The sequence below is a fragment of the Leiobunum rupestre genome, chromosome 2 (genome assembly GCF_980474605.1).
Source record: "Leiobunum rupestre chromosome 2, qqLeiRupe1.1.hap1, whole genome shotgun sequence".
Lineage (NCBI taxonomy): Eukaryota > Metazoa > Arthropoda > Arachnida > Opiliones > Sclerosomatidae > Leiobunum > Leiobunum rupestre.
Window position 1 is genome coordinate 42,742,181 of NC_143385.1, and position 27,179 is coordinate 42,769,359.

The 27,179-nt window shown below is 34.9% G+C and overlaps 1 protein-coding gene across 1 annotated transcript; it reads left to right on the forward strand.

The window, feature by feature from the left end:
- Positions 1–22,913: 22,913 nt before the first annotated feature.
- Positions 22,914–24,548, forward strand: LOC149957559 (uncharacterized). Its single transcript, XM_090167091.1, has 7 exons — positions 22,914–22,945; positions 23,006–23,336; positions 23,407–23,529; positions 23,709–23,912; positions 23,981–24,161; positions 24,238–24,314; positions 24,448–24,548. The coding sequence occupies exons 1-7, from the start codon at positions 22,914–22,916 to the stop codon at positions 24,475–24,477; spliced, it is 978 nt and encodes a 325-aa protein (XP_090023217.1). The 3' UTR covers positions 24,478–24,548.
- The last annotated feature ends 2,631 nt before the right edge of the window (positions 24,549–27,179 follow it).

Consider the following 27,179-nt stretch of genomic DNA (forward strand, 5'->3'; position numbering starts at 1 on the left):
GAAACCCACCTTGAGTTATCTGAGAAAGACTGAGATAATAAGGAAGTTTAATTACTAAACTTGGTTGGTAAGTTAAGTTATAGAACCGTTTAAAAACCGTTTAAAACAATTAAAAACTCGGTTCCGGTTCCGGTTTCGGTTATCATTTTTTTACAAATATCGGTTCGTGTTCCGGATACGGTTTTCAAATTTTTTTATTATCGGTTCCGGTTCCGGTTCCTAGAATTTACTCGGTTCTTCTCGGTTCCGGTTATCCGTTGCATCCCTAGAAACCAAAGAGTTACAAAATTGGCATTGTTTACACGTTATTCCAATGTAACAACTGCATTTGGGACAGTACATATGAAAAGTGTATTGAGATTTAGCGTGCTCAAAATGTTTATAGAATTTAAATAGAGAACGTGGTAATTTCTTATCACTTGGCATATGAAAACATAGAAGCTTCATTAATGAAGAAGTTGCCTCCTTGCTTTCTTGATAACGTACGTGTTTTATTGCGGCTTTAACAAAACCAGCAACTATACATAAAATGTTGATTAAGTAGCGACTAGGATAACGCAATGATCCCCTGTCCTGGTACTTAATTAAGGATAATACTAAAGCATCTGTGCAGTCTGTGTTTTCATCAGATACTCGTGTTATGTAGCCAGCAATGTAAGCCACTGCAGCAGTTACTTGGCCGTTAAAACAGGAATCTACGAAACGAAAAATAAATGTTTTAAATATATAAAAGACAGACTGGTATATTTTAGATATGAATATACCATTAGGGTGTCTGTATTAGGCTGACAATTTCCATTACCATCTGAGGTATACGACTCAAGGACTGCTTAACAAAAGATTCCTCTTCCTCCTTATTTTTTGTTTGATGCAGCATTACCTCCAGTCTTGCTCCATCAGTAGGACTTGAATTGCTTGTGACATTGCAATCACCTGATGCTTTAATAATTCCTACTTCCAAGGACTGCTCAATTGCTGTAATGCACGACCGGGTATCCAAAGTATCGTTGTAGCCAGACATCTGCCCAAGGTGGATGAAATACATTTCTATTCCATCACTAGATAGTTTGCTTGTCAAAACGTAGAAAAATCCACTTTTTAACAAATACTTTATGACTAAAATCGTTGAATTTGTTGTTAAAAGTAAGGCGTCAAACGTTTCATCACTGAACTTGTCCATTTTCAGGGTGGCATTTTCTTGAATACCTATCATCGTCACTGGAACAAAATGGAAGTTTGTTCTGGTTTTTGGAGTAAATTCCTTGAGTGCAATTGTAAATATGGTGAATCTCATGCCATTTGCGAATTTGTTCCATATGATAAATTGTGGCTTCTAGGTATTCCCTTTCGTTTTCTGGGCAATTCCTGAGTTTGAGTAACGTTTTTAAAGCAGCAGTTACTTGAACAGAGAAGAGTGACACAGCTCGGCCAACATTAATTTTCTCGATCGAAGTAGGATAAACGTGTTTCCTACTTAAGAACCTCACAGGTTTAACTATTTGTTTTTTTTTGCATGATGTATAAACGCTTCACAAAGTTTGAGGTTATATTGAGACCAATAAACACCATCTCTCTGAAGAGAAATTGATTTCGGATGTTTTTTAAAAGGTGACTTTTGTAAAATGCAAGGTGTAGTTTTCGTTGGCTTTCACAAGGATGGCTAACTTCTAGAACTAACTTACCGTGGCCCAGTTTTTTAAAAGCTGCAACGTTAGTTTTCGCATTATCTGTCACTATTCGTACAACAACAAAACCCATGCTCTCCACTTCTTTCATTACTTTAATCATAAGGTTAAGAAGGCTGTTACCATCCAAATTTGAAGTAAAGAAATAGGCAACAGGTATTCTAATATCAGTTGTTAATCCTTGATAAATAAAACAAAGTAAATGTGTTGCTAATGCATCTGTAACACCACGTCTTCTGCATTAAGATCATTTTGGCCAAAAAAACCAATCAAGTTTGCGATCATAAATATATTTCGATTTGATAGCCATTTCATCGGCAATGATTGATCCACATTTCTCATGCTCATTTTTCAGGCGCTGAAACTCTGACTTTAATCTTGATTTTACTAAATTTGAAGTGCCACTCTTTCCTGTTGTATATCCTAAATAATGTTTCAGGGTTCTTTGATGTGGAAGATGTAAAATTTTCAATTCCCTAACATATCTATATGCTCTCGGAGACTTCTGATTCCATAAAATGCAAATTCTTAGTGTAGACTCCAGAAATGCTGCTTCCTTCTTACCGAAAGTCTTAAGTTGAGCTAGTAGAAAGTTGGCTTTCATGCTAGCAGGACCAGTATTGTTATCACTATAATACTTGAGTTTTTCCACCTGAACAAACAGCTCACTTTTGGATTTAATTTTCATATAACTTAGCTTCTTAGAGAGGTTTTGAACTTTTAGTTGCAATTTGGAAACTTTCTTGCGAAGATTTGCGATAGCGTGGCCTTGTTTTCTGGTGGAAACAATTTTTCGCTTTGTAAATATTTTCTTAATTTCAGTAGAAACTTGAATACCAACGCTTTTAGAGATAATAGAAGTAGAAATACTAATAGTGTTAAGGTCATCATCATCACCTTCCATTGCTTGTACTTCAGATACACAAATACTGTTATCACTAGAAATTGTGACATTGTGACATTCCTTAATTTCTTTTAATAGTTCAATATTGCTTGTTAAATTAGGTTCTTTGTTAGAACCTCCTGACATTTCAAAATTCTGTACAGCTCGTGTTCTTTTACAAGTTGTTGGACTAATATTGATATCGCTACAATCCAAGAAAGACTCCAAAAAAAGCCTTTTACGTGGGAATTGCCTTTGCTTATGTTTCCCTTCAGTTTCTGAACAAGGTGCATTACTCTCTAGGGCTAATGGGCTCAAACCGGTGTTACTGTTCAAAGTGTTCTTTCTTTGAGGAGACTTAACTTCAGCCAGTTGCGATCCTGTAGTATTTTCAATTTTATTTCTTCTACTTTCAAATCTCGACTTCTTAGATTTCGGTGTTCTTTTAAAGACTTTTTTGGACTATCTCGGTTCCGGTTCCGGTTCTTAAATTATTGCTTTATCGGTTCCGGTTACGGTTCCGGTTCTTAAAATTATAATTTTACGGTTCCGGTTCTCAAAATTTTGAACCGATCGGTTCCGGTTCCTAAACGGTTCCTATACGGTTCCAGTGTGTTTAGTATTAAATAAAGTTAAATACACAAGCAATTCAAATGAAGTTAAAGATAAATAAAATCCACCACATTTTTTTATTTAGAATATAAAATTTGTTTTTGATCAATTATATTTTAAAAATAGTAGCTTTCTCAGGGACGTGCCTATGGGTTCGGGGTCCTCTCGCGAAACTGTTTTAAAATTATTGCCACTATTCTCTCGTATGGAACTCTTGTAAGCGCGTTATTTGTTTATTCAATAAAGTAGGGTAAGAACGAAATCTTCTGTTTAAAAATTCCCACGGTTTCATCGTTTCAAGATGGAGGGGGGGGGGGAATGATTTACTTTCAAGTTTTGGTGAGACATTGCCTTCCCTTCCGCTTCTCATTTCCGGGGCGTAGGAACGTTTTAGAAGTTGGAGGGGGCGAAACGGGGTACTAGGTGCTTAGCCCCGATGTAGAGTGAGTAATCGGTCGCGAATGTCATTAAGGCATTAACAGTAACAACAGTTATCATACGAAGTGTATTTTAGGCTTTAGAATCGTTTATGAATTTAAGATACACAAATCCACAATAATAAAAATGAGAATGGTTTTGAAGTTTTAAAGGAGTGTAGCTTCACCGAATGCATGTGTTACTGTTTGACTAATATGTAAATTGGCGGGAAAAGACACAGTTGAGCTTCTAAGCTTTATATGCTTTTAAATTGAGAATTTGAGCTTTTGAAGATTTCAACTGACCAAAAAGTTGAAGAACAATAATATTAGTTGCCCTCAAAGCAAAATTCTAGGGAAGGACATTGCCCCCCTGGTTCCTACGCCCCTTCCTCATTTCATTGAAAAATATGAAGACGGGATTTCTATGACTCGTTTTGATTTCCGTTGAGTATATCGTTCTAAATGGAGTCCATATTATTTCGTTCAATAAGCATTGTCATTTGTTAAATGTAAGCAAAAGCATAAGTTGAAATTTTAGATTTTCTAGACAGAAACTACCCAGGTCAGCAATTATATTATGGAAACGAATTATCCTTACCTTAAAAACTTTAAATTCCGAAACACAACTTAGTTATTAATTTACAAGGTTTAACAATTTGCTATAAAACACGTGTCTCGATACTTTTCAAACTTCAGTATGTTACTTTCATTATGTACGTTGTTTGGATATTTATGCGACGGTTTTATGGTTGTATTTATAAAGATTGGGGCGCGCCTGTTGAAACATAAAGACATATTTGAAGCAAGTAAAACATTAACTTGAGCTGACAAGAGAAAAACTAGACGAGGCCTCGCGCGGTTGGACTGTACACGGTCCCATAGGCAATTTGGGGGCCCATCGATGGAACCCCCCCCCCCCCCCCCGCCTGCATTGCGGAGCCGCCCTGTTCGTTATTTACGCCACTGGCTTTGCTGCTGTTTCTCCTCTAAGTCGGTTGCGAAGGGGATCAACAATTATGCTTGCCCATTGCCCCACTAAATAATTGCTCGGAAGGCACACTAGTAGCAGTAGATATTGTGGCCTTTGCTAGATTTGTGAAATTGTGTCGAGTTTTCCGACTGAAGAAAATAAAACTAAAACTATCGCGGATTTCCGGATTATGCCAGTTTCTAAAGCAAACATTCGGAGGACGAGAACATTTTCAATTGAGAATACGTAAGGGTATGTCAGTTGACAGTTACGTAGAAACCCACATAGAGTTATCTGAGATAGGATAAAGATGAGCTTATACACTCTTTTTACAAACGTTTACTGTCCGCCGCCATTATCGTACAGACAACCAAAGAGCCAGCCCTCTACCGCAGAAATTTCATCCCCCCAAAACCGGTTTTTTCATCACCCTCCCTGAAGACTGTAAGGTAATGGCGGTGATTGGGAAGGCGCGTTTAAGAGTCTATATGAAAAACTAATAGTAATTAGGAAGTTTAATTACTAAATTTCAACATGCGCTAAATGTTGGTAAATTAAGTTATAGAATCGTTTAAAAACCGTTTAAAACAATGAAAATCTCGGTTCCGGTTCCGGATACGGTTATCAAATTATTATATAATCGGTTGCGGTTCCTAGAATTTACTCGGTTCTTCTCGGTTCCGGTTATCCGTTGCATCCCTAGATGGCACAGCATTAGGTTACAAAATTTTACGACTAGCAGAAGAAACAGAGTAGTCTGAAGCAACAAAATATTCACTACGTTTTCTCCCATTAATAGGGAGTGAATTAGCAAATACATCTCGCCATTTCCTCCTTAAATGTTCTTGTTGTGGCACACGATGGAAACTTACTCCTTTAGTTTTATCCTGTTTTGATGTGCAGTTTGCTACACAGCAAGTAACCATTTTTTTAAAGTTTGATGACTAGCTTTCAGAAGGAAGAATCTATTTATTTTCTGTTTCAAATTCAAAGGCTTAACTTAAACTTCATCCAAATGAATAAAATCAACAAGACTTTAACTGAAACATAATATAAATAATTATCTATTTTCATAATTTTTGAATACAAATTTAAAGAAACTCACCACAAATTAAGGTCCATACAACATGAAAAACTGACACAAATAAGTGACAGCTAATTATAAAAATTACAACGCGATGACGGAAAATTATTATTGGATAATTTTGAAAAACGTCATTCATTGACGTCACTTGAAGAACCATTAAGCGTCATCTGTGGGAATTTGAGCGCAGGGGCGCCGGACCTAAAAATAATAAAAAATTCACGCGATTTCATGGCCTAGTTTTATTCAGCCGGCTATGAACTGAGAAATACTTCAAACGAAAAAAAGCCTGGCCTGTTCTGTAATAAACAGACTTGAAATAAGTGGCCATTAAAGAAGGTAAATTAAATCACATAATAGAAAATAAAAACAATTGGAATTTTAATTCTACCTAAGTTAATACCAAAAATATAATAATTTACATTTAATCTAATAGGCCCTAAGATTTCCCCACTGGGTCAGTTGGTCCAAATTATAAGCCCTTTAAATTCACAGTGGGTGAGTCAAATGCTTAGGGGCCTATTAAAAGTGTTTAAATTATCTTCCTGTATAGAGTAGTATCGCTCTGTAGCGTTGGGCTATGGCCGCCATTTTGAGGGCAGTTTTTTATCTATAGGAAAAAGCATGGGTGACGTCGACATACGTCAGGCCGATATTACTCTATATAATAAAATTCCAAAATTTTGCATTTTATTTTTTAAGGTCTTTCTAATTTCAAAATGTGAATTTCTGTTTAAACTATTTCTTAATATATTGAACAGGTTGATTTTTAATACCTTGAGTGAAATCTAAGGAGCTTTTTGAAGATATTGTTGATCTTGAACTAATACTACATGAAGACGATTTATTTTCATAGTTGTCAACAGCACCAATGTTAGATGTAGACGGCTCATTTAATATATCCATAGGTGGTTCATTATTTGGAATATTAGGGTGAGGCTCAAATATTAAATTATTGCCTTTTTTGTTTTTGGCATTCCTAATTCTGTATTCAGTTTTTCTAGGAATTTGTAAGACTCCTTTATAAGATGGCAATTTCCATAGCATTTTCTTAGCGATTTGAGCTTTCCCCATTTCACACAAAGCACAATTTGGTCTAAAAACAAATGCTAATTACCTCTAAATATTCACTTGACTTTTAATATGTATATAACACTTACGTTGCACAATATTCGGTAAATACACAGAAACATTGTCACTTTATTTTTTGTACGGAGACTTTACCTACGATGGAAGGAACCAACCACAATATTTTATTTTCACCAATTTACCAAAAAGTACAGCTGCCTTTGTAATCATTGCTTACGAGCATCGAGCTCGCGAAAGCGACCGTGGATTCATGGAATTTTACCGTTTTTGGCCCGCACAGGTGTGTCAAGCTCTATGGAGAGAGAGAGAGAGAGCGAGCCAGTTCGTCCGGGGCTTTATATTCTTTGGTTCGCCACTTGTTGCACGTGACCTCTGGGTTTTTATCAACAATAGCGGACGTTGGCCGGCATCCAAATCGATAATTCTGCAAAACACGATGGTTTATTTCCTATTTGTACTTCAACAACGTGGAAAAATTATCACTTAAAAGTCCCTTAAATAGTTATCTTTTGTGATTAAAAGTAAACAAATCGAAGTTATCCAATGTGGCCCTTAACCACTACCCCCGTCTATCGTAAACTAGAAACTTCCCTATAAGGGTTTATAGTGAAAATCAATTTTGGAAGGGCCTAAATTTTATTCATAAGTTTCCAGTCACAAATTTCGAATTTTGCCACTTCACGGACCGATTGCGAAACGTTGGGTTTTTCCACCGATTTGACGAAATTGTTCGACATTAGAGAAGTAGGTGTTGCAATTTGTGGAAAAACCCCGCGTTTGGGAATCGGTCGGTAACGAGGTGAAATGCGAAATTCGCGACTGCCAAATGGATGAAAAATTTGTCTGTATTTCGCGACACACTATACTAGAATTTAGGCGCTTCTACAGCCTATTTACACTACAGTCGCTTAAGAGCAAACACAAAATTCCTCTGGCACCAAAAGACGCTCCAGAAAATCTATAATGGGCTTTTGAACTAAGTATTCGTATGTTTTTGTACGCAGCTCTGGACCCAACTTTGAAAATGGATTTTGTAGAAAAGCACTATGGGAAACCTAACTGTGAAAAAAATGTAATCTATGGTTTTGAACGTTTTCAATACATTTTATGAAAAAAGACCGATACCAACAACAGTAGTTGAAGACGCTGAAGGAATATTCGCGTTTTATCCAAAGCGATCAGCTAGGCTGGCGCGTGGTTCTCAACTTCTGAAGTTCTTCAAAGACGATTTACAACCACCTAGAACTAATATATTAGAATGGTGGAAGATACGTATTGAACTACTAGTGAAAGATTGTGCTAAGAACATTTAATTTTGGTAGGGTTTATCTAGTGATCTTACAAATTCGCAAACTGCAAATGGGCCTCGCGATCGCAAATTGTATAATGCAGGATCGTCAGCTATCTAGTAATTCGTATATACATAGTCTATAGACTGTATAGTATTTGTATAGACGGATGTTAACAAAATGACGAATTTCCGCTACAAACCGAGGGAATGCGTACCAGCGACCACTGCTATACACCGATATTCTTGGGAACCTGAATTTGTTCTTAGTACAATCTATTTCAAATAAGTTTATTGGCTTAGATGCCATAAAGATAAATCGGTAATTATAGTAAATTTATTCTAGGCAAACGAAATAAATGAGCCGGCAGTTGCACAAATGGCCCGAGATTATCTCGCGATACCAGCGACATCCGTACCATCCGAGAGAGTTTTCTCTGCTGGTACTGATTTAGTAACCCCGAAAAGAGGAAGTTTACAAGCGGAAACTATCACGGCTATGATTTCTTTGAAGCTTTGGTGGAGAAATGAAGATACAAGATAAATTTACAATCAGGCCTTCCATGGACTAACAATTACATCGAAAATTAAACACAAAGATAAATCTAATTCTGAAAAAACGTTTGTAGTGAGTTTCCGTTAACAATGAAATAACCGCCAATTAAACAGTTATGGTCCCTTCCAATTAAAGACTTGTTTCTAGCACAGCAATCGTGCTATGCTGTGAAAGTAAAAAACACGAATACCACCAATGGTCAAGAATGTGAACTTTGAAAACGCTATCAAGTTAAAAGAACAAAAATGAAACAGGGGTGAAAACTAAGTTTAATTCGGGAAAATACGCTGTACTTCGGCCGATAGGGATTCACGACTAACCGACAAATCTTTCCTGAATACGGTTTCCTTACAGTTCTTTGGTCTTTTTTCGCGTCTTAAAGTGCTACGCTGTTAAAAAGTACCGTTGAGCTACTGGAAGAAAACTACTGGGAAATTTCCTGTAACAAAGCGTTATTACCGCAGTTTATAGCGAAACTACCACACTTTCAATATTACCATTGAATTTACGGTAGTTTCACTTTAATGTTACAGAAAATTTCCTTTTAATTTTTGCTAACAATTTAACCAGGGGGAGGGAGAGGGGCAAACGTCACATAAATGTAAGGTTAGTATGGTACAGTCGCTCGCCCAGAAGTACTTTTTACAGAGCAAAGCTCATGAAAAGGGGGCAGTTGCTCAGTTTCCCCCTTCCGGCTATTTGAACGCGTTAACCCTCGGCGATAAGCTCTTAATACAGTGGTTAACCGTAGCTTCCGCGAATAATCGCCAAATGAGGTTCATAATCAAAAGAAGCAGTTAATTTATTACAGATTCCGACCTATAAGCAATATTTTGATTATATGTTAATACGTTTTTTCGAAGTTGCTCTAATCAAAAGTTAGGAATTAATCTCTGCGATTAAGAACACGACGTTGGTTGACAAAACGTTTAAAAAATATTCATTTTACAAACGTGATTAACCGCAAAAGAAGGTAAAGATAAGCAGTCCAAATGTTTTTTATGATATATTTGTTTCGAATTTATATTTCAAAGAGATTGATTGCTAAATAGCAAAATTATCTTTTCCCTTATTGCAATGGGACAAAAATATTTAAAAATAACCACTTTTTACAATTAATCACAAATAACCGCAAATTCGGTGGATAGCGGTTGGATAATGCCGAGCCCTATCGCAAGGTGTGCAATGATTTTAAAGACACTCTGCAAAATGAGTATATCGAGGAAGAAGTGCTTAATGCACTGTTATTGAATAGCTATCAATTAAGATCACGGATCAAGCCAAGCAACAGTAAATCGTGCTATTAAAAGAGTAACAAATGGCATAATAATTGTAAAGCGAAGACTTTCTTCATTTCCCCAAGAAGGTGAAGAAGTTTCAGCAGTAAAGGTAAAACAAGGATACCCATTAAAAGCTTATGTACATAACATTTATAAAAAAATTCCGATGACAATTTTAAATAAATTCCAATTGCGAAGCGTACTTGGAGCCATCGATTGTACATACGTCAGCATTAAAGTCGGCCTAATGCCAACAAACACGATTATATGGATAGAAAAGGGCAATATTCCATAAACGTGCAATTGGTATTAGCTTTCCATACTTCGAAAAATGGTGTATGACTTTTAATGTACTTGTTGTAAGATTTGTGGTAATAGTGGAAATTTGTTGACGTTGTTGCTCGATGGTCTAGAGGCACACACGACTCTTACATATGGAACATTGCGGCATCTGCCAGAAGTTTACTGAAGAGCAAATGCTTTGTGGCTACTTCTTTGGAGATAATTCCGCAAGTAACAGTTTTAGAGAAATGAGGAAAGACAAGAAGTACCTTACCTCGAAATATTAGTGCTTTCGTGCACTTGGTGCTTGAGTAGGTAAAGTGGAACATAGCCTCAATAGCTTTGTGTTATCAATGTTTTGGTCACAAGCTGCTTGATACGATTGCACGACGCAAAGGTGTGTTAATTGCGAAGAATGCAAGTGACGGTGACATAAAACGACTAGTACCCAATAGATGTGGCACAGTGGATTGCTTTCCTCAGGACCATATCAAGGTTGTGGATTTCTGCTGTAATATTTTAGGACCGGACCAGACGAGAAGGGCTTCAAGATTGGTGAAAATGATTTTATTTGCCAAAAATTTTCATAAAGAAGGAATAGCCGTGGAGATAAAGGCTATGGAAGTCAAGAGCTTGGTGTACCTTCAAAACAATCCACGAAATATGGACATCTCAGGGGAGTGAGAGTGACACCGAGACAACCCAGCAACCCGTTACCCATACTTATTAGGCTAGGTTCATCGGGTGATGTAGGCAGATGATCTTGCAAATTTAGAGTTCATTTGAAGTTTCCAGTGGGAATTCCCAGACACTATTTGGTCCAGATCCATTTGGAGAGTGGCTTGGCTGCCCGAGCAGCAAGTGGCCATCAAGAAAGCAACATCATCCACGTTAATGGAGAGCCTAAATCCTACTCCAGGGACTTAAATGTACAAAGGGTAGAACCCTAGGGTCTGCGCACTTTCACGACTGAGTAGGAACACGTTCACTGTAGCTTAAAAGTTTGTCAGATATTGTGTTGATACTTGATAGCCTTCCGGAAGATAACCTTCCACCTATTGTCATTGAGACCAGCAGATCATCATTGGCCCTAGAAAGGAGCTTCGTTTCCATGCTGAACTTAACCTTCATTTAGGGCTCGGCATTATCCAACCGTTATCCGTTATATACGCGGTTATTTTTGGCAAACCGAAAAATACCTTAGTTTTAACCGCATTCTCACCGTTCTGCTTGGAGAATGGTTAATATTTTTTTCAAATAATATCATTGCAATTTGATAATAAAAAAATAATCGTAATAGGTATTATGCGGTTTCTTATCTTAAATTTAATGGTTTCGTTTTGGGAAATAATTAATTTCATAAAAATTTAATTGAAAAAAATAATTTTTAAAGATATTATGTGGTTTTGTAACCCAATATTTACCGTTTTGTTTAGGGAACAGATAATTGTTTTTATAAATAATTTCATTATAATTGGATTTAAAAAATTATCGTTAAACATATAATGTGGTTTTTTATCTTTGTTTATCGTAATGTTTATTGAACAGATAATTGGCTATATTTACAATTTGATTTGGAAATAATAATCGTAAAATATGCGTAGCAGTTTTTTATCTCTATTTTAATCTATTGGGACCTATATTACATAAAAAATATTGTATTGAAATGTCATAAGAAATTAGTGACTTCTAATAATGTTAAGTGAAAAAGCAAACCATTACGGCAGGATGGTACTTTGACTTCATGCCTTAACGCAACATCTATCACCTATGACGTAAATTTAGGCTCCCTTTTGTTGTGAAAGGTAACATCCTAAAAGTAATATTTAAGGCGATAGATGGCTGTGCATTTATTGGCATTTATTGAAAATCGTTTTATTATTTCAATAACACCATCAATAATTTAGCTTATTTTTTGAGCAGTTCAAACATTTGCACGTTCCGAGCAAACTTGTTTTTTCACTTAGATAACGCCGGCCATCGTCTGCTACTAATGTTGCTATAAACTTTATAAACAACAAATATCAACTGTCAGTGGTGGGCAGAAGGAAATTACCACCAATAATGCCCATGGACGGACTTATAAATGCTTAATCCGGCCCATTAAAGGTTCAGAGTTGAAGGAAACCACCGGGGTTTGGATAAACTTGTTTCCCACACTTGTCTCAGAGAGGCTATACTACAAACATCAAAGAATAGTTCTACAATATTTTACTGCTAGCGTGGTGAACCGTTACACTTCGTCCGAACAAATGGATAATTATAGTAAAAACGTTTGTTTCGCCCGTGTTTACTTTACAAGCTCGACAACGGTGAATTATCTGATTTAAAAATATATATAAGATAGCTAAGTCGATTATATCTATAAAATCTGTTTAAAAAAATAATTCAAATTAATATTTTAAATAAAACATCAGACTAAAGACGATCGAATTATTTGACTATGGTTTGTCAGGAAGTAGGTTCGTTTTGCCCGAAACAGTAAAAGTTATCCAATTTGTTTAATTCCAACACAACAATAGTGGCAAATAAAAAGGGAAATTTTCTTTACCGATTACACTTTCATGGATAAAGTTGGTAAATTTATCTAAACTTAAATGTGGTATTAAATAATTAATCACTCCACAATGGAGTGCATTGACTAGTAGATAACCGTTATCCGATCGCTGAGCCCTACCTTCATTACACAATAACTCAGAGAAACAATTTGGTGATAATTATTACTAATTGCCATATTTATTGTTGTTACATAATTTATGGTAATGTATATACTACTTAAGTGTTATTTTTTACCCAAGCTTTTGAATTTGCACGAATTGCTAATGAACGCCAGGCTGTTGTCGACGAGCTAAACACTGCAGATTATGATAATCATTGCCGTATGGAAATGACTTGTAGATCTGGGTGTGGTTGATGAGTTAATGTAGAATCACTGAACAGTTATGATTATAATACTTTATTCCACACCACCCAGGAGGTAGAAATAATGGCGAGTTACGTGTTTAAAGAGGTATTCCCATTACCCCAAGGAAAGACATTTGGCATAACAGTGCTAGTATCATTCATAAGGTCGAAAATTGTTTTTGATATCGAATAAGACTTTGAATGATTTTCAGCACTATTTTTTAACTGGCAGTAAAGATTTAACGCAATTATGTTAAGGGAGTTCGTCTGGTACATCATTAGACTGCTGACGCCCAACTATGAAGTGCTGAACTGCATCTGCAAGGATTCTCTGGGAATAAGCCATTGATTCCAATGCTACGGTTCTTCTTTTCTCAAATTCTTCTCACCCCTTGCTGGACGCAATCCCTCGGTGGACAGAAGAGCCCACTTTTTCTTCCAAAACTTTAACGACCTTCTCCTTAACAGGGAGTTTTCTTTTCCCAGCAAGGTATCTGAAAGAACATTCAGTTTGAGTTTAGCTTGGGAAAGTGTCGCTAGCCACTTTTGTAGTGGATATATATGTGTGTATGAGCAAGAATTATTACAGCCCCCCCCCCGATTACCAATGTAGTACGTATTTCCTAATTTATAAACAAAAAAAGGTTTTTTTTAATCAATTAAACTTAAAGTTTAAGTATCGGCTTGAATGTTAGACGGTACATCCAAAGACTATTCGATTCTGCAACCTCCATTGAGTAAATTGGAAGAGTTGTAGCCAGACGGTGATTTTGCAAAACCAGAGCTGTCCCGCCAGCTTGGTCCAGCCAGAACATCGTCTTTCGGGAATGTTTGCTTCCGATCGAAAAGAGTTCAAAAACTGAAACAGGTTTTCTGGTGGATGGCTACAACCAAATATTATTACAAAGTTTTTTTTGTTCGAGTTTTGAAATTTGTTAAGAAAACCAAACGTTGAAATAGACAATATAAACGCTTAATTTTGGATTTCAAAAATAATTACACTTAAAAAATTACGGGGCTACACCGTGTTAGGTAAAAGTGTCAAGCAAAACTGATTTGCATAACTTCTTATTACACTCTCAGAAAAAAGCGTTCAAAGGGTGTGCAACTTTGAACGCTAGCGTTCATAGTTGGACACATCGACATATTTTAGCGTTCAACCAGAGACAAGCGTTCAAACTCATTGAAAAAGACAAGAAGTGTGCAATCGTAAGTAAAAAAAGTAGCAGCATCCGAAAATGAACACTCTCTCTCCTTACCATCCCCACTTTCTCCCTCCTCTCTTGGACACATGGCTAAACGATATTTCGCCGCCGAATTAATTTTCATTATTAAAGTATAATAATAGTGTTTTGAGCTTTAAATTCGGCCTAAATTGATTTCTATGGGTAGTGCCATGATTTTTAGGCTGTTGGGTGCACTGCGCTCGCGTTGTAAAATTGGAAATAGTTAATAATTTTCAAAAGGTCTGGCAACACTGCGCCGCGCGCGCTAAGGCTTTCTGTAGCAGACAGCGGAGAGAGAAAAACGGAAACGGCTTTGGAATTAGCCATTTAGGTTACCATAGAGCCACCTAGCGGCCAACGCGACAAGCTCGCGTAGCTACTGGATTTCTGTCTGCTAAACACACTAGGCCTCTGCTAGACTGGGAGTAGACCAAGGTTGGTAAAATACTGCGTATAATGGGAGTAGACGACCTTAGCAGACGGAAATCCAGCAGCTAGGCAAACGTCTTGCTGTGGCCGCTAGAAGGCTCTATGGTAACCTAAATGGCTAATTGCCTCGTCTCGTGAAAGTATTTGTCCGTAGTAATGCTCTTTATTTAGATTGGCTACTCAAGCAACCGTTTTCTCTTTAGCAGAGCAGCGTCGCACAATTAGTGGATTTTGGCATCGTTGCCATGGATTTAGAAAAGTTGAGGCAGATTCCGATAAATTATTTCGATTAATGCTGGTTTGAGTATTTTTTAGTACGAAATTATTATTACATGTATATTATTTACTGGCTTTCAGTGTGAAAATTTTAAATGGAAATCGTGCCTAGCAAAACGAAAATCGTTTACAAAGGTTTGGTGCAGTAGCAACCACGAGTAATACATTGGAATGGTTTAAATCATACTATTTTAAAGAAATTTTTTAAATTCTTGATGCAGTGGGTTATACGGCTAATAAATAACATTTGAAATCGCGAAAAAGTAGAAAAGTCTATCACGAAAGAGGGGCAAAAAGCTAATCCTAAAAGATACCAAAAATATTAAAAAAACCAACACAAAACTCGGACTAATAAATAAACGTTTTAAGACGATACAATAGCGATAAAAATAATCGAGAGTTTTGCGTAATTATCTTCGGAAAATATGTTATTTAAGAGCAAAAATGCTTTAACTTTTCCATCATCTAACGGGACCCGGGGACTTAGGTGGGGGAAAAAGAAGTATATTATAGGGAAAATCGTTATTTAAGTGCAAGAATGCGTTCCCAGGAACTAAATTTAAATAGCTTAATTTTAGAAACGATGTAATTTTTGTGGCAGGAATTAAATTTAAATAGCAACAATTACACATTTTCAAAAATATTTCTATTTAAATTTAATTCCTGCTACAAAAATGGCACCTTTGTGACAGGAACTAAATGTAAATAGCATTATTTTGGAAAAGGTGTTATTTTTGTGGCAGAAATTTAATTTAAATAGCAACAATTACACCTTATAGCAATATGTTTTTAAAAAAAAATTTAATTTTTGCTATGTAAATGTAATTCCTGCCACAAAAGTGACATATTTTCCAAAATAAAGCCAATTAAATTTAGTTCCTGCCATAAATTTTCTACTTCGGAGCTAATATTGATTAAATAGTACCTTTTCCAAAATATTGCATATACGTTTTTACCCACTACACCAAGAATTTCAAACATTTTCCTAAAATAGGCGCTTATGATATTCTACTATTTATGCGACGCTTCGTCCCCCAATAAAAATGAGGAACATTACTCCAGCTATTGGCAAGTCGGCTTGTACGTACGTGCCGTCGTGGCGATAATTTAGTTTTTAGGCCTTGTCGTATAACTACAACTACAGGTAATGTACATGTACATAAAATTATTTTATTCAAAGAAGGATATTTTTAAGACTAAAATATTTTATTTCTAATACCGGTTCGATGGGCACGCATCTCAAAATATTCTACGGGGGTCTAAAGGTTAAAATCAAATAATCGCGAAAAGACGGTCAACGGAAATTTCGGCAAAGCCACGCACGAGGTTAAAGGAAAAAGTAACGGTCCAAGAAACGACTCGAATCACTCGATTCAACTTTAGAAGACCCAGTTTAAATCGAAGGTAAGTTATTGCATTTGTTATTTTTTTAAAAGTAAAAAGTAGTCTTATTATTTAATGGTAAGGTAGATATTTTTAACAAAGTTAAATTTATTAAAATTAAAAGCTTTCGTCAACAGCCAATCAGAGCTCTAGATTATTTGTTTGTCTATTGTTAATGAATTTTATTATGTAAAACTTTCGCTTACATTTAGTTCTACCACGGCCAACTTAGATCTGAGCGAGCGAGGACATATCTAAGTTGGCCGTGGTTCTACATGTTACTCGCTTATTTCTAGATGTTACTTGAAAAAATATGTAATTAAATAACTCGAGCTTAAGGTTAACGATTTAGAAATAGAAACCTCAAATTCGTCAGTGTTTAAAGTCCACCTGCACCATAGAAATCGGATAGCTAACTACTGCCGTGATTTGCACAAAAGCATTAACGACCATTTTTGACATTTTAATGTTTTAGTTTTATCTGGGTAAGTTGGTGGTGCTGATTCTGAATCTGAAATCAGTTTGTTTCTAGCCCTCTTAGGTTTTAAGATATACGCTTGTCACAAAAGCATTATTTCGGTACTTTCACGGAACTACTTCGCAAATAGGCATTAAGCGCCATCCTTTACTTAGCACAAAAGCATTTTATGGGTTTATCCAATCAGCATTAAATGCTTTTGTGCGAATAATTTAAGTAATATGAGATTACCTTTAAATAATTTGCGCAAAAGCATTATTGCCTTTGTGAACATTTAAAACTCAAAAAATACCATGCACATCGGAATTTAACTTAAAAATCGGGATAAAGGAACCGCTAGTTTCAATCAGGAACTATAAATTTAAAAAGAGCAGAAAAAATACTACTAGATAGGATATTTTCCAGAAAATTCTGAGGGAAAGTTTTTCATTGATAAAAAAAAGCAACAAAACTGAGTTTTTCTTAAAATGACGTTTTGGTCGTTAATGCCTTTGTGCAAATCACGGCAGACTAGAACGCTTAATCGAAATGGCTGGCACCCGCCGATTTGAAACTGGCGGATTAGTCAGTAACCCCCTCTTTTAACAATATCCATTATTCCTAACGAAGGTAAACTTTCTTAGTAACAAAACTAGCGGGAGGGGCCGCCATCGGTGGATTCCGCCATAGCAAAAATCGTTTTAGTTACCTTCTGATTTCTATGACCCGCACTGTTTCCTATTTTTTATAATAATTAATTTCCGTTTTTAAAAGTGTGCATAACTTTATTTGTAGCATCAGTGACGGCACAGATGCTAGCTCATTTGGCAGGCTGAATATAAATAACATTTAATTCGTATCGCTAATGTACTCATTTAGACTACAGCAGCGCCAACCGTGTAAAAATTATTCCCTGTTAGAAATGTTTCTTTAATACAGATGGGCTAAAGATAGTTTCATCCCCTGGAATTTAAAACCATGATACGGTAATCAGAGCCCTCTATTTTTTAACGTTTAGTATGTTTTCACCGTACAACGCGATATAACTTGCCCTGGATATTTGGCTTTTTAATTTCTAGGGTGTAGCCAAACGTTGCCATACTTAATCATGAGCTAGCAAATTTGGCGGTTTGAGTGAAATATATTTTGTTTGGTTTCTTCAACGTCATACATTCAAGATTTCGTGTTTTCGTGGAATAACTTATAAAAATAATTAATATTTTAATATGGAATTTTGACAGTGTTGACAACTAAATATAATATAATAAAATATTAAATTTTAATTTTTGGGTGCAGGTGGACTTTAAGTTTTAATTCATGTTTCGGTTATTTTATCGGGAATATATTATTTTTTAAATAACGTTTTAAATAGTGGATACATAGCTATACTGTTTAATAATTTGGTATTTGAATAAATTGTCCAATCAAATCTCGATGTTTATCTTCGTTTAAACTAGTTCAATGTCGCTAGTGAATGTAGTGTAATTAACAATTGATTTGCAAATATCTCAATATTAGACCATTTTTAGGTTTAATTTGCAAATCTGGTTTCAATTATAACCATTAGAATTTACTAGGGTTTTTCCACTGAGTTTGTAACAAAAGTTTAAACCATCAAAGGTTTGAAATCATAACCTTATTTGTCCTGGGGGCGGATTTAGGCATAGTCATTTGGGGCTGTAGCCCAGGGCCACCGCTCTATTAAAGAGCCCCCTTCGCCGTAAAAATAATAAAAAAAAACAAATTTACCCTTCAAAATGCATAAAGTAAATAATAAAACATAATATAAATGCATCTGTATTAGTGTTATTCAAATACTAATTTTGCTGTCGTGAGTCCGATGGCTACTAAAATATTTAAAACCGAAATGTAGAACGCCCGATCGAGTCCGTCGAAATTTTATCCGATCGTGTACAGCCCTTGCATGCGCAGTGGGCCGTGACCGGGTCAAAAGTGAAAGTAGATGGAAGTAGATTAACGGAAAGAATAGTTGAATTATGGATACTCGCTAGTTCACTCATCTGGCCGATTAACAGTATGAATTTTTGTATTTTTTATTACGCCATTAATTTATTATGGCATTGATAATACTTAAGTAATAGGCTTTCATAGTTTAATAACCCTGAACTTAGCGTTTGTAATCAAAAGTCCCAGAGTTGTATGGGTAAAACTACACTGGTTAGTGGTCTTAACAGCTTAATGCAAAATGTTTTCTAAGTTTTATAATATTTACCGAAAAGTAAATTCAAAGTTTTGATCATAGCTTAATTAGGTATCATAATTTATGTTAAATACCTTTTGTTGAACAGTTTTTTTGTTACATACTTGAAAGTGAAACTAAACCTAATTTCCCTCGAAACGTTGTCGTTAGCGGAACAGTTCTATATTTTTTCTGATGCAGTAGGGTACGTGATGACAAAAGACGGATGATTATTGGTTTATGCTATACTAAAAGCCGAAATCGATTTCATGTTTTCATTGCTTACAGATTAAAATAAATAAATACCGAAAAAATGTCTGGTGGACAGTATAAAGGAAAATTACAAATAGAAAAATGTGCCAATTTGTTTTTGGTATTGGAAAATAAAAATGAGAGTATAAATGATGAAGAAACAGTAATAAGCGAAAGAAATAATAGCTTAACCGAAGATAAACAGAAAACAAAACCATATATATATCTTATAGAAATATATATAAATTTGGGTCCCAAATAAGTGTTAGCCCACGGCCCCCAAGGTTAACAGTCCGCCCCTGTATTTTTCAGTGTGTTGAAAAATAAATTAAATTAAACGTAATAAGCGTTAAAATAATGCGTTATTTCTAACTATTTACTACCAAATTATTACTTTTTAACTAATATAAAATTAAATATCTAGATTATAAAGCGTCAGTATGTTTAATTGAATGCAGGAAATTGGTTAAGTAATATAATAACTAAATATTTAATTTAAATGATTTTAAAGTAAGCGTTGCTTTGCTAATTAATGAGAAATAATTTAATTTAAATTAAAATTTGTGAAAAAATGTGCGTTTTAGTTCTTAGCAAAAACGGCTTTACGAAATACGATTGAGAGAAAATACGTTTTTACTCAAACCCGAGTGTTTTCATGCAATGTAGCACGGATTTCGAAATTCTGTTTTTACTAAATACGTATTTCTTACCTCCCACAATTTCCACAGGCGGTTGACATCGCCTGACTCCGCTCCACTGTAGAAATATTCGCTCTTCCCGTTCCGCCCACCTGGTCCCCTCCTATGGAGTCAGAAAATGTCAGCCTCTGTGAATACTCCTCTCAAAAAGAATCTATTATATAAGCTTACATTTTTTATAGCTGTCAGGTGACTGGAAAATTACTTTACTTTCAGAAATATATTGCAAAACAGATATAGAGTGGTCACATTTAACATGGTTTATTCTTGTACTGTTTGCACTGAAGTGGTAAAACGTCATACGGTCTCAAAATGGTTAAAACATACACGTATTTGTCACGCGCATGAGGCGAATGTGAGGTTTAAATGTTGTTACGAATCATGTTCTAGCCCTTTCACTAAATATGTTTCTCTTAGAAGCCATTTATACACGAAACATTTTTCTGGAGGGGTTTTTGTAGAAAAAAAGGGCGATGTTGTAAATAACGGTACGATTAATGAAGAAGATCATGATATAATTCCAGCTGAAAACCCAATACTTAACGATCCAAATAATTTTGAACAAGTAGAAGAAACAGCTGAACTGAACAAAGATTCATTAGATAAAAATGCGGCCCTTTTTATGTTAGAACTTCGTGAAAAGCATAAGTTGCCAGCTTGCGTAACAAGCAGTGTATCAAATAGTTTAACAGGCTTAATCGAAAATTGTTTAGAGACATTCAGAAGTTTAAATAGAAATAACCAAATAGAGCTCAATAATAGCGAAAATGATTTTGATAACCAAGCTCGAGTAATTACAGACTCTGTGGTGGGAGTTATAAAAAGTAATTACAAATTAGAAAAATATTGCAAGGAACATTTGAATTATGTTGAGCCAGTTGATTATATATTAGGAACCAAAAACATTAATGGTAAAACTTTTAAAAATACGCTTAGTTATGTTCCAATAATTTCTGTTTTAAAAAAGCTTTTATCTCATGATGATGTATGGGACGAATATCTAAGAGAAAAACCACGATGTGACCCTAATTTACTATTTGATTATGATGACGGTGAAATATGTAAAAACCATCCACAATTTTCTAAAGATCCAAATGCTTTAAGGCTTCATTTTTACCTGGACGAAGTACAGTTAAACAATCCTCTAGGCTCTAAAAAGGGCAAGCATAAGGTTACTTTAATATATTTCATGGTAGGAAATTTTAATCCTTCCCGTAGAAGTAAACTTAGTAGTATTAACTTGGCTTTAGCAGTAAAGTATCCAATTTTAAAGCAATACGGATATTCTAAAGTCTTAAAACCACTTTTAAATGACCTTGAAGAACTTCAAAACAATGGCTTTGAAATAAGAAACCAAAAAGTTAAAGGAGCATTAGCCACAATATCTGCTGATAATCTTTCGAGTCACAGTGTTGGAGGTTTTTCAACATGTTTCTTTTCGGGTAGAATTTGCCGGCAATGTATGATTAAAAAAGAAAATATATCTTCAATTTTCGTTGAAAATGAATTGATAATTAGAACCCAAGAAATACACAATTATCATTTAGAGGCAGTGCTAGAAAACCCAGATAACTCGTCAATATATGGTGTTACAAGCCCATCTCCGTTTTCAATACTTGAAAATTTTTATGTTACTGAAAGTCTACCGCCCGATTTAATGCACGACTTTTACGAAGGAGTTGCTCCATTAATTCTAAAATTAGTTTTCAATCACATGATCAACTCACATTTTATTTCACTCGATGAAATTAATAGAAAGATTGAATATTTTCCTTACGGCGAATTACATATTAAAAACAAAAGTGTACCAATTACGAAAGCAAGACTAGTAGGTTCAGCTACTTTGACGGGTACAGCTGTTCAAAAATAAAACTTTGCTTTACCTTTTCCAATTACTTTTTGGTTCGAGTGTACCAATAGATGATGAAGTTTGGAAATTGTTACTACTCTTAATTGCGATTGGAGAGATAATAACAGCACCAATAATAGACTGCAGATGGCTAGCGTATCTCTACGAAATGATCAACGATTTTATGTGTTTACTTAAAGAAACTCCAAATTCGCGCTTTATACCAAAAATACATTATATAATACACTATCCTAGATTAATTAAAAAATATGGCCCTCTTATTCGCTTATGGTGTATGAGGTTTGAAGCCAAACACCAGTATTTTAAGACAGTAGCGTCTATATCGCGTAATTTTAGAAATGTGTGTTCAACTATATCTAAAAGGCACCAGATGCTGCAGTGCTGGGAGCAAAGTTCTGATAAAGGATTTGAAAATGGTGACCTAGTAAAATTAAGTAAAGTGAAATTTAGTCAGCTTCCTGAACTCTTAAGAATACCACTAGGACAATTTATCAAATTAAACTCTGATGTACAGCAAATTGCTTCAGAAATTAACTACGCGGGTGTTCACTACAAAGCGGGATATATCTTTCCAGTAAACACAGTGCCTGAAGAACTTCCCCTCTTTTTTAAAATATATTTCATTGTGGAATTTAATGACAATTGGCACTTGTGCGGTAGATTATTATACAGCTCCAAATATTTAAATCATTACAATGCTTATGTTGTTCGGGAAATAAATGATTGGGAGGTAATACGACCTGGTGAAAAGCTGGATTACTATGCACTTAGTAGTTTTAAATTGGATGAAAATGATGTTATATTACTGAACCACAAAATAGCTCACAAGCAATAAATTGCCATGATTTTAGATGACCACTCTAAAGTTTCACGTCACTTGTAAAGGAAACAAAAAGCTTTTCCAGTGCGAAGATTCGTGCACTATTGAAGATTTTTTGGCTCAACTTGAAAAACTTTTCAACCAACAAATCAAGACCATTCAAGTATTTAATGAAGATTTCCAAGATTGGTTGGATCACGACTTAAATAAAGGACTACCGCCTTCTATGACAAAACTATTATTAATCTGCATGGAAGAGGAAATGTCAAAACAGATTGATCTGTAAGTAATATATATCATTTACTTTTTTCCAGTAATTTTCATATTGGGTATATTTTATAGGCTTGCTCCTAGTACGTCTTCTCATCAAAGGGAAACTGTAGAAACAACCGAATCTGGCATTTCTGATATTTCAAGTTCTAGTTCAAATTGCCGCAAAATGCCGCTGGTTTACCAAGTACCTGAATTTCCACCGTCTATAATGCGGCTGATTGATGCGAAAGATACCGCCGTGTTTGGGAATATATACAAACCAAAGATTATTAGCATCCTCTTCGAAGATGTGCAGCAATATGGCACGTATTTTGAAAGAGGTAAACTGGACCGAGTTGGTGTGGCTTTAATTCAAAAACACAAGTTTCTGAAAGATCGCATGCCAAATCAACGAGGATATGTAAGTATTTTATGGTTTTCCAATTTTTCTGTAGGGCACTTAATTTATAAATATCTTTTGGAATTCGTAGGACACGTGGATTACAGCACTTAAAACAAAAATAAGACATGACAGACGGGCTTTACCAGCGAACGATGAAAAAGTTGTTGAAATGAGAAATATTTTTGGAGGTAAAAGGAAACCAAAAGAACATGTAGAAAATTCAGAAGAAAAATCGTTGGAACCAAAAAAGATCATCTTCTGTAAAATTAACATTTTTTTCTAAATTACTTCGTGATTTATATATATATGTATGTATGTATATATATATATATATATATATATATATATATATATATATATATATATATTTATTTATTAATATGTGTGAAGGCACTCGCACGCATTTCAGACGATGATTACAGCGTTCAATCTCATCTTCAGGCCTTATCCAAGGAATTGGAGAAATCTCATCCAAATGCTGCCATTTTAGAGGAAAAAATGTTTCGTACTGCTCAATGGAGGCAAAATTTTGCATATACTAACTCGGTTTCATCGGTGACCGAAAGGTTTCCACTTTTGATACAGAAAAACCAGGTAAACAGCAGGATTTGTTTTAATTTTGGTAAATGATTAATATAAATTCTTTGTATTTGTTTTTCTAGTTAGTGAAGGAACTCAATTCTATTCAAAATATCAGACCATCTGCTGATAAACTAATATATAATCACTTTAAACCCCTAACCAAAAAGATCCTAAATATTATCAAGAGCCGAAAATCTTGCGTAAATATCTTAAAAGCGTTGAAAACTAAGAAAGAAGTATTATCTGAAGTGGATTTCGAGGGTATGTAACTGTGGAACTCATTAAAACTACGTTTTTCATTATCATTTCATTTTACTTAATTTCGATTTCTTTTTAGAGCACGAACTAAAAGCGTGCCTAATAACGTTACCTACGTTATTTAACGAGTGCGTAAATCATTGGTACACACAAAATGTAAGGAAAATGTTTTTTACTCAATTTGCTTAAATACAATTTTTAACACTTTTATTTCTTATTCTTTTATAGGATCCTGTCATTAAATTTTCAAGCGACGATTTATTCACATCGTCATTTGAAATTCTTATAGAGAAGGTCAGCTTCGAAGTGTCTACTATAGAAAACGCAATTGCCTCAATTTTTTCTGGGTTCTACACTTTCCAATTGCAGTACCCCAAGAAACTGTCGAAGACAATGGAATATTTGCAAAAAGTTGTATTTAAAATTGAGTGTGAAAAGGTGTCAACGCCTATCATAAATACTATAAACAAACTTTCGTAAAATTTAATAAATATTTTTATATTTGTAAATCGATACCTTTAATATTACGTGTATTTATAATATTTTTGGTTCAAAATGAATGCTTACCCCTACTGTTCAATCTAACGAATCCTATCGTTAAAATTATTTAACCTTAGACTTTAAATTTTACAATCTAAGGGCATCTACCAGAGACATTTTAACGAATTTGCAAAATAACGTAACTGCCTTTGACTGTATTAGAACTTTCGTTATTATTTATAAAGTCAAAGGAAGTTTCGTTGTTTTACGAATTCGTTAAAATTTCTTAAGAGTTTAATTTCGCCAACTATAGCGTTCTATTTAGCGTGCGATTTTGCCAACCACGCGTTCACTTTAGCCATAAAAGGGTTCTATTTCACCAACTAACATGTTCGAATGCGCCCGTCAGAACGTCTTATTCTGTCAATTTTACCGCTTGATTCTGCCAACTAACGCGTGTGATTCTGCCAACTAATGCGTTTGATTTTGGTAACTAACACGTTTGATTCTGCTAACTAATGCGTGTGATTCTGCCAACTAATGCGTATGATTTTGGTAACTAACACGTTTGATTCTGCTAACCAATGCGTTTGATTTTGGTAACTAATGCGTGTGAATTTGATAACTAACGCGTGTGATGTTGATAACTAATGCGTTTGATTTTGGTAACTAACACGTTTGATTCTGCTAACCAATGCGTTTGATTTTGGTAACTAATGCGTGTGAATTTGATAACTAACGCGTGTGATTTTGATAACTAATGCGTGTGATTCTGCCAACTAATGCGTTTGATTTTGGTAACTAACACGTTTGATTCTGCTAACCAATGCGTTTGATTCTGCCAACTAATGCGTTTGATTTTGGTAACTAACACGTTTGATTCTGCTAACCAATGCGTTTGATTTTGGTAACTAATGCGTGTGAATTTGATAACTAACGCGTGTGATTTTGATAACTAATGCGTTTGATTCTGCTAACCAATGCGTGTGATTCTGCCAACTAATGCGTTTGATTTTGGTAACTAACACGTTTGATTCTGCTAACCAATGCGTTTGATTTTGGTAACTAACACGTTTGATTCTGCTAACCAATGCGTGTGATTCTGCCAACTAACACGTTTGATTCTGCCAACTAATGCGTGTGATTCTGCCAACTAATGCGTATGATTTTGGTAACTAACACGTTTGATTCTGCTAACCAATGCGTGTGATTTTGATAACTAATGCGTTTGATTTTGGTAACTAACACGTTTGATTCTGCTAACCAATGCGTTTGATTTTGGTAACTAACACGTTTGGTTCTGCTAACCAATGCGTTTGATTGTGATAACTAATGCGTTTAATATTGTCAACCATTTCGTTTGCTCTTGCACACCCGGCGATTAAATTTGTCAACCAATTCGTTAATTTAAGGAGAGCAAAGAGTTCACTATTGAACACTTAAGCGTGCAACATTCAACAACTAAGGGATCAACATTGGACACCGTTTTAGCGTGCGATGTAGCACGCAATAAATAGCGTTCAAAATGTGTGCTACCTGTGTGGTGAGACTTTGCACACTTAACTGCTCAACTTTGATCGTCTTCTTTTAAGAGTGTATATAGTTTATGTTATAAGTGTAAAGTTTGAGGCATATTATGGTCTCAGTAGTGTTTGCTCTAAGAATAAAAATCTCAAAAAGAGAAGGATATTTGTTCGAACTTTGAGTGAAATGCGTCGACAAACTTTTCCCACTTTATCAGTTTCCCTGAAAAGTGTAAAATAAAGAATAGATCTTTATTTTACACTTTTCAGTTGTCTTGAAAGTTTTGAGGATTAAATTCCAATAAGCATAAATTTTTAACATGTTGTTGCTATGAAACAGAAGCCTAACAAATTGTATCCATGGATACAAGAAGTGTAACAAAAAGTAGCTATGGAAATGACAAGTGAAGAGAAGGATTGAATAAATCGAAATTAAGATTTAGCACTTACAAGTTAGAATATATTATTATGTATATATTTAAATACTTTTAATTTATTCGTAAGGATGTCGTCGTTATTACAAGGATAATAAAACAAATTATCTTAAACTTTCAAGACTGTGTCATTTCCTATTTCTTGGACTATTACTTATAAATTATTCAAATTCAGTTACATTAAATGGATTTTCTTATATACTAAAAGGTGTCGAAACAAAGTTAATAAAATAGCTCGTATCCATAATATTTAAAACTTATGTTTTCTTCTTTAACATCCTTATTAAAATATTTACAGAACTAGATTTTCTTCGAGGTATATAAACCAGTCGTGAGTACAAAGTTATTTCGTTACTGTTTAGTAAACCCGTTATTCGTTTCGCTTATTAAAGGGAATATAACCTGAAAAGTAATCTTTATGGAAGACCCCTTCAATCTTCCAAATTTCCCTGTACAGTGGCGCCAAACATTTCTAAAGCCAAAGGCAAGAGCGGCGAGAGCTGCAAACGTTGGTGTTCCACACCAAATACCTGAGGTTATATTCCCTTTAAAATGCAATACTAGAAACATTTTCGAATAAATCC

Excerpts from the sequence above, each read along its gene's own strand:
- LOC149957559 (XM_090167091.1), top strand. The coding sequence starts at position 22,914 with ATGGAAGAGGAAATGTCAAAACAGATTGATCT. Across the intron at positions 23,913-23,980 it reads TTTTGATACAGAAAAACCAG|TTAGTGAAGGAACTCAATTC; the intron begins GTAAACAGCAGG and ends TTGTTTTTCTAG. Across the intron at positions 24,162-24,237 it reads ATCTGAAGTGGATTTCGAGG|AGCACGAACTAAAAGCGTGC; the intron begins GTATGTAACTGT and ends ATTTCTTTTTAG.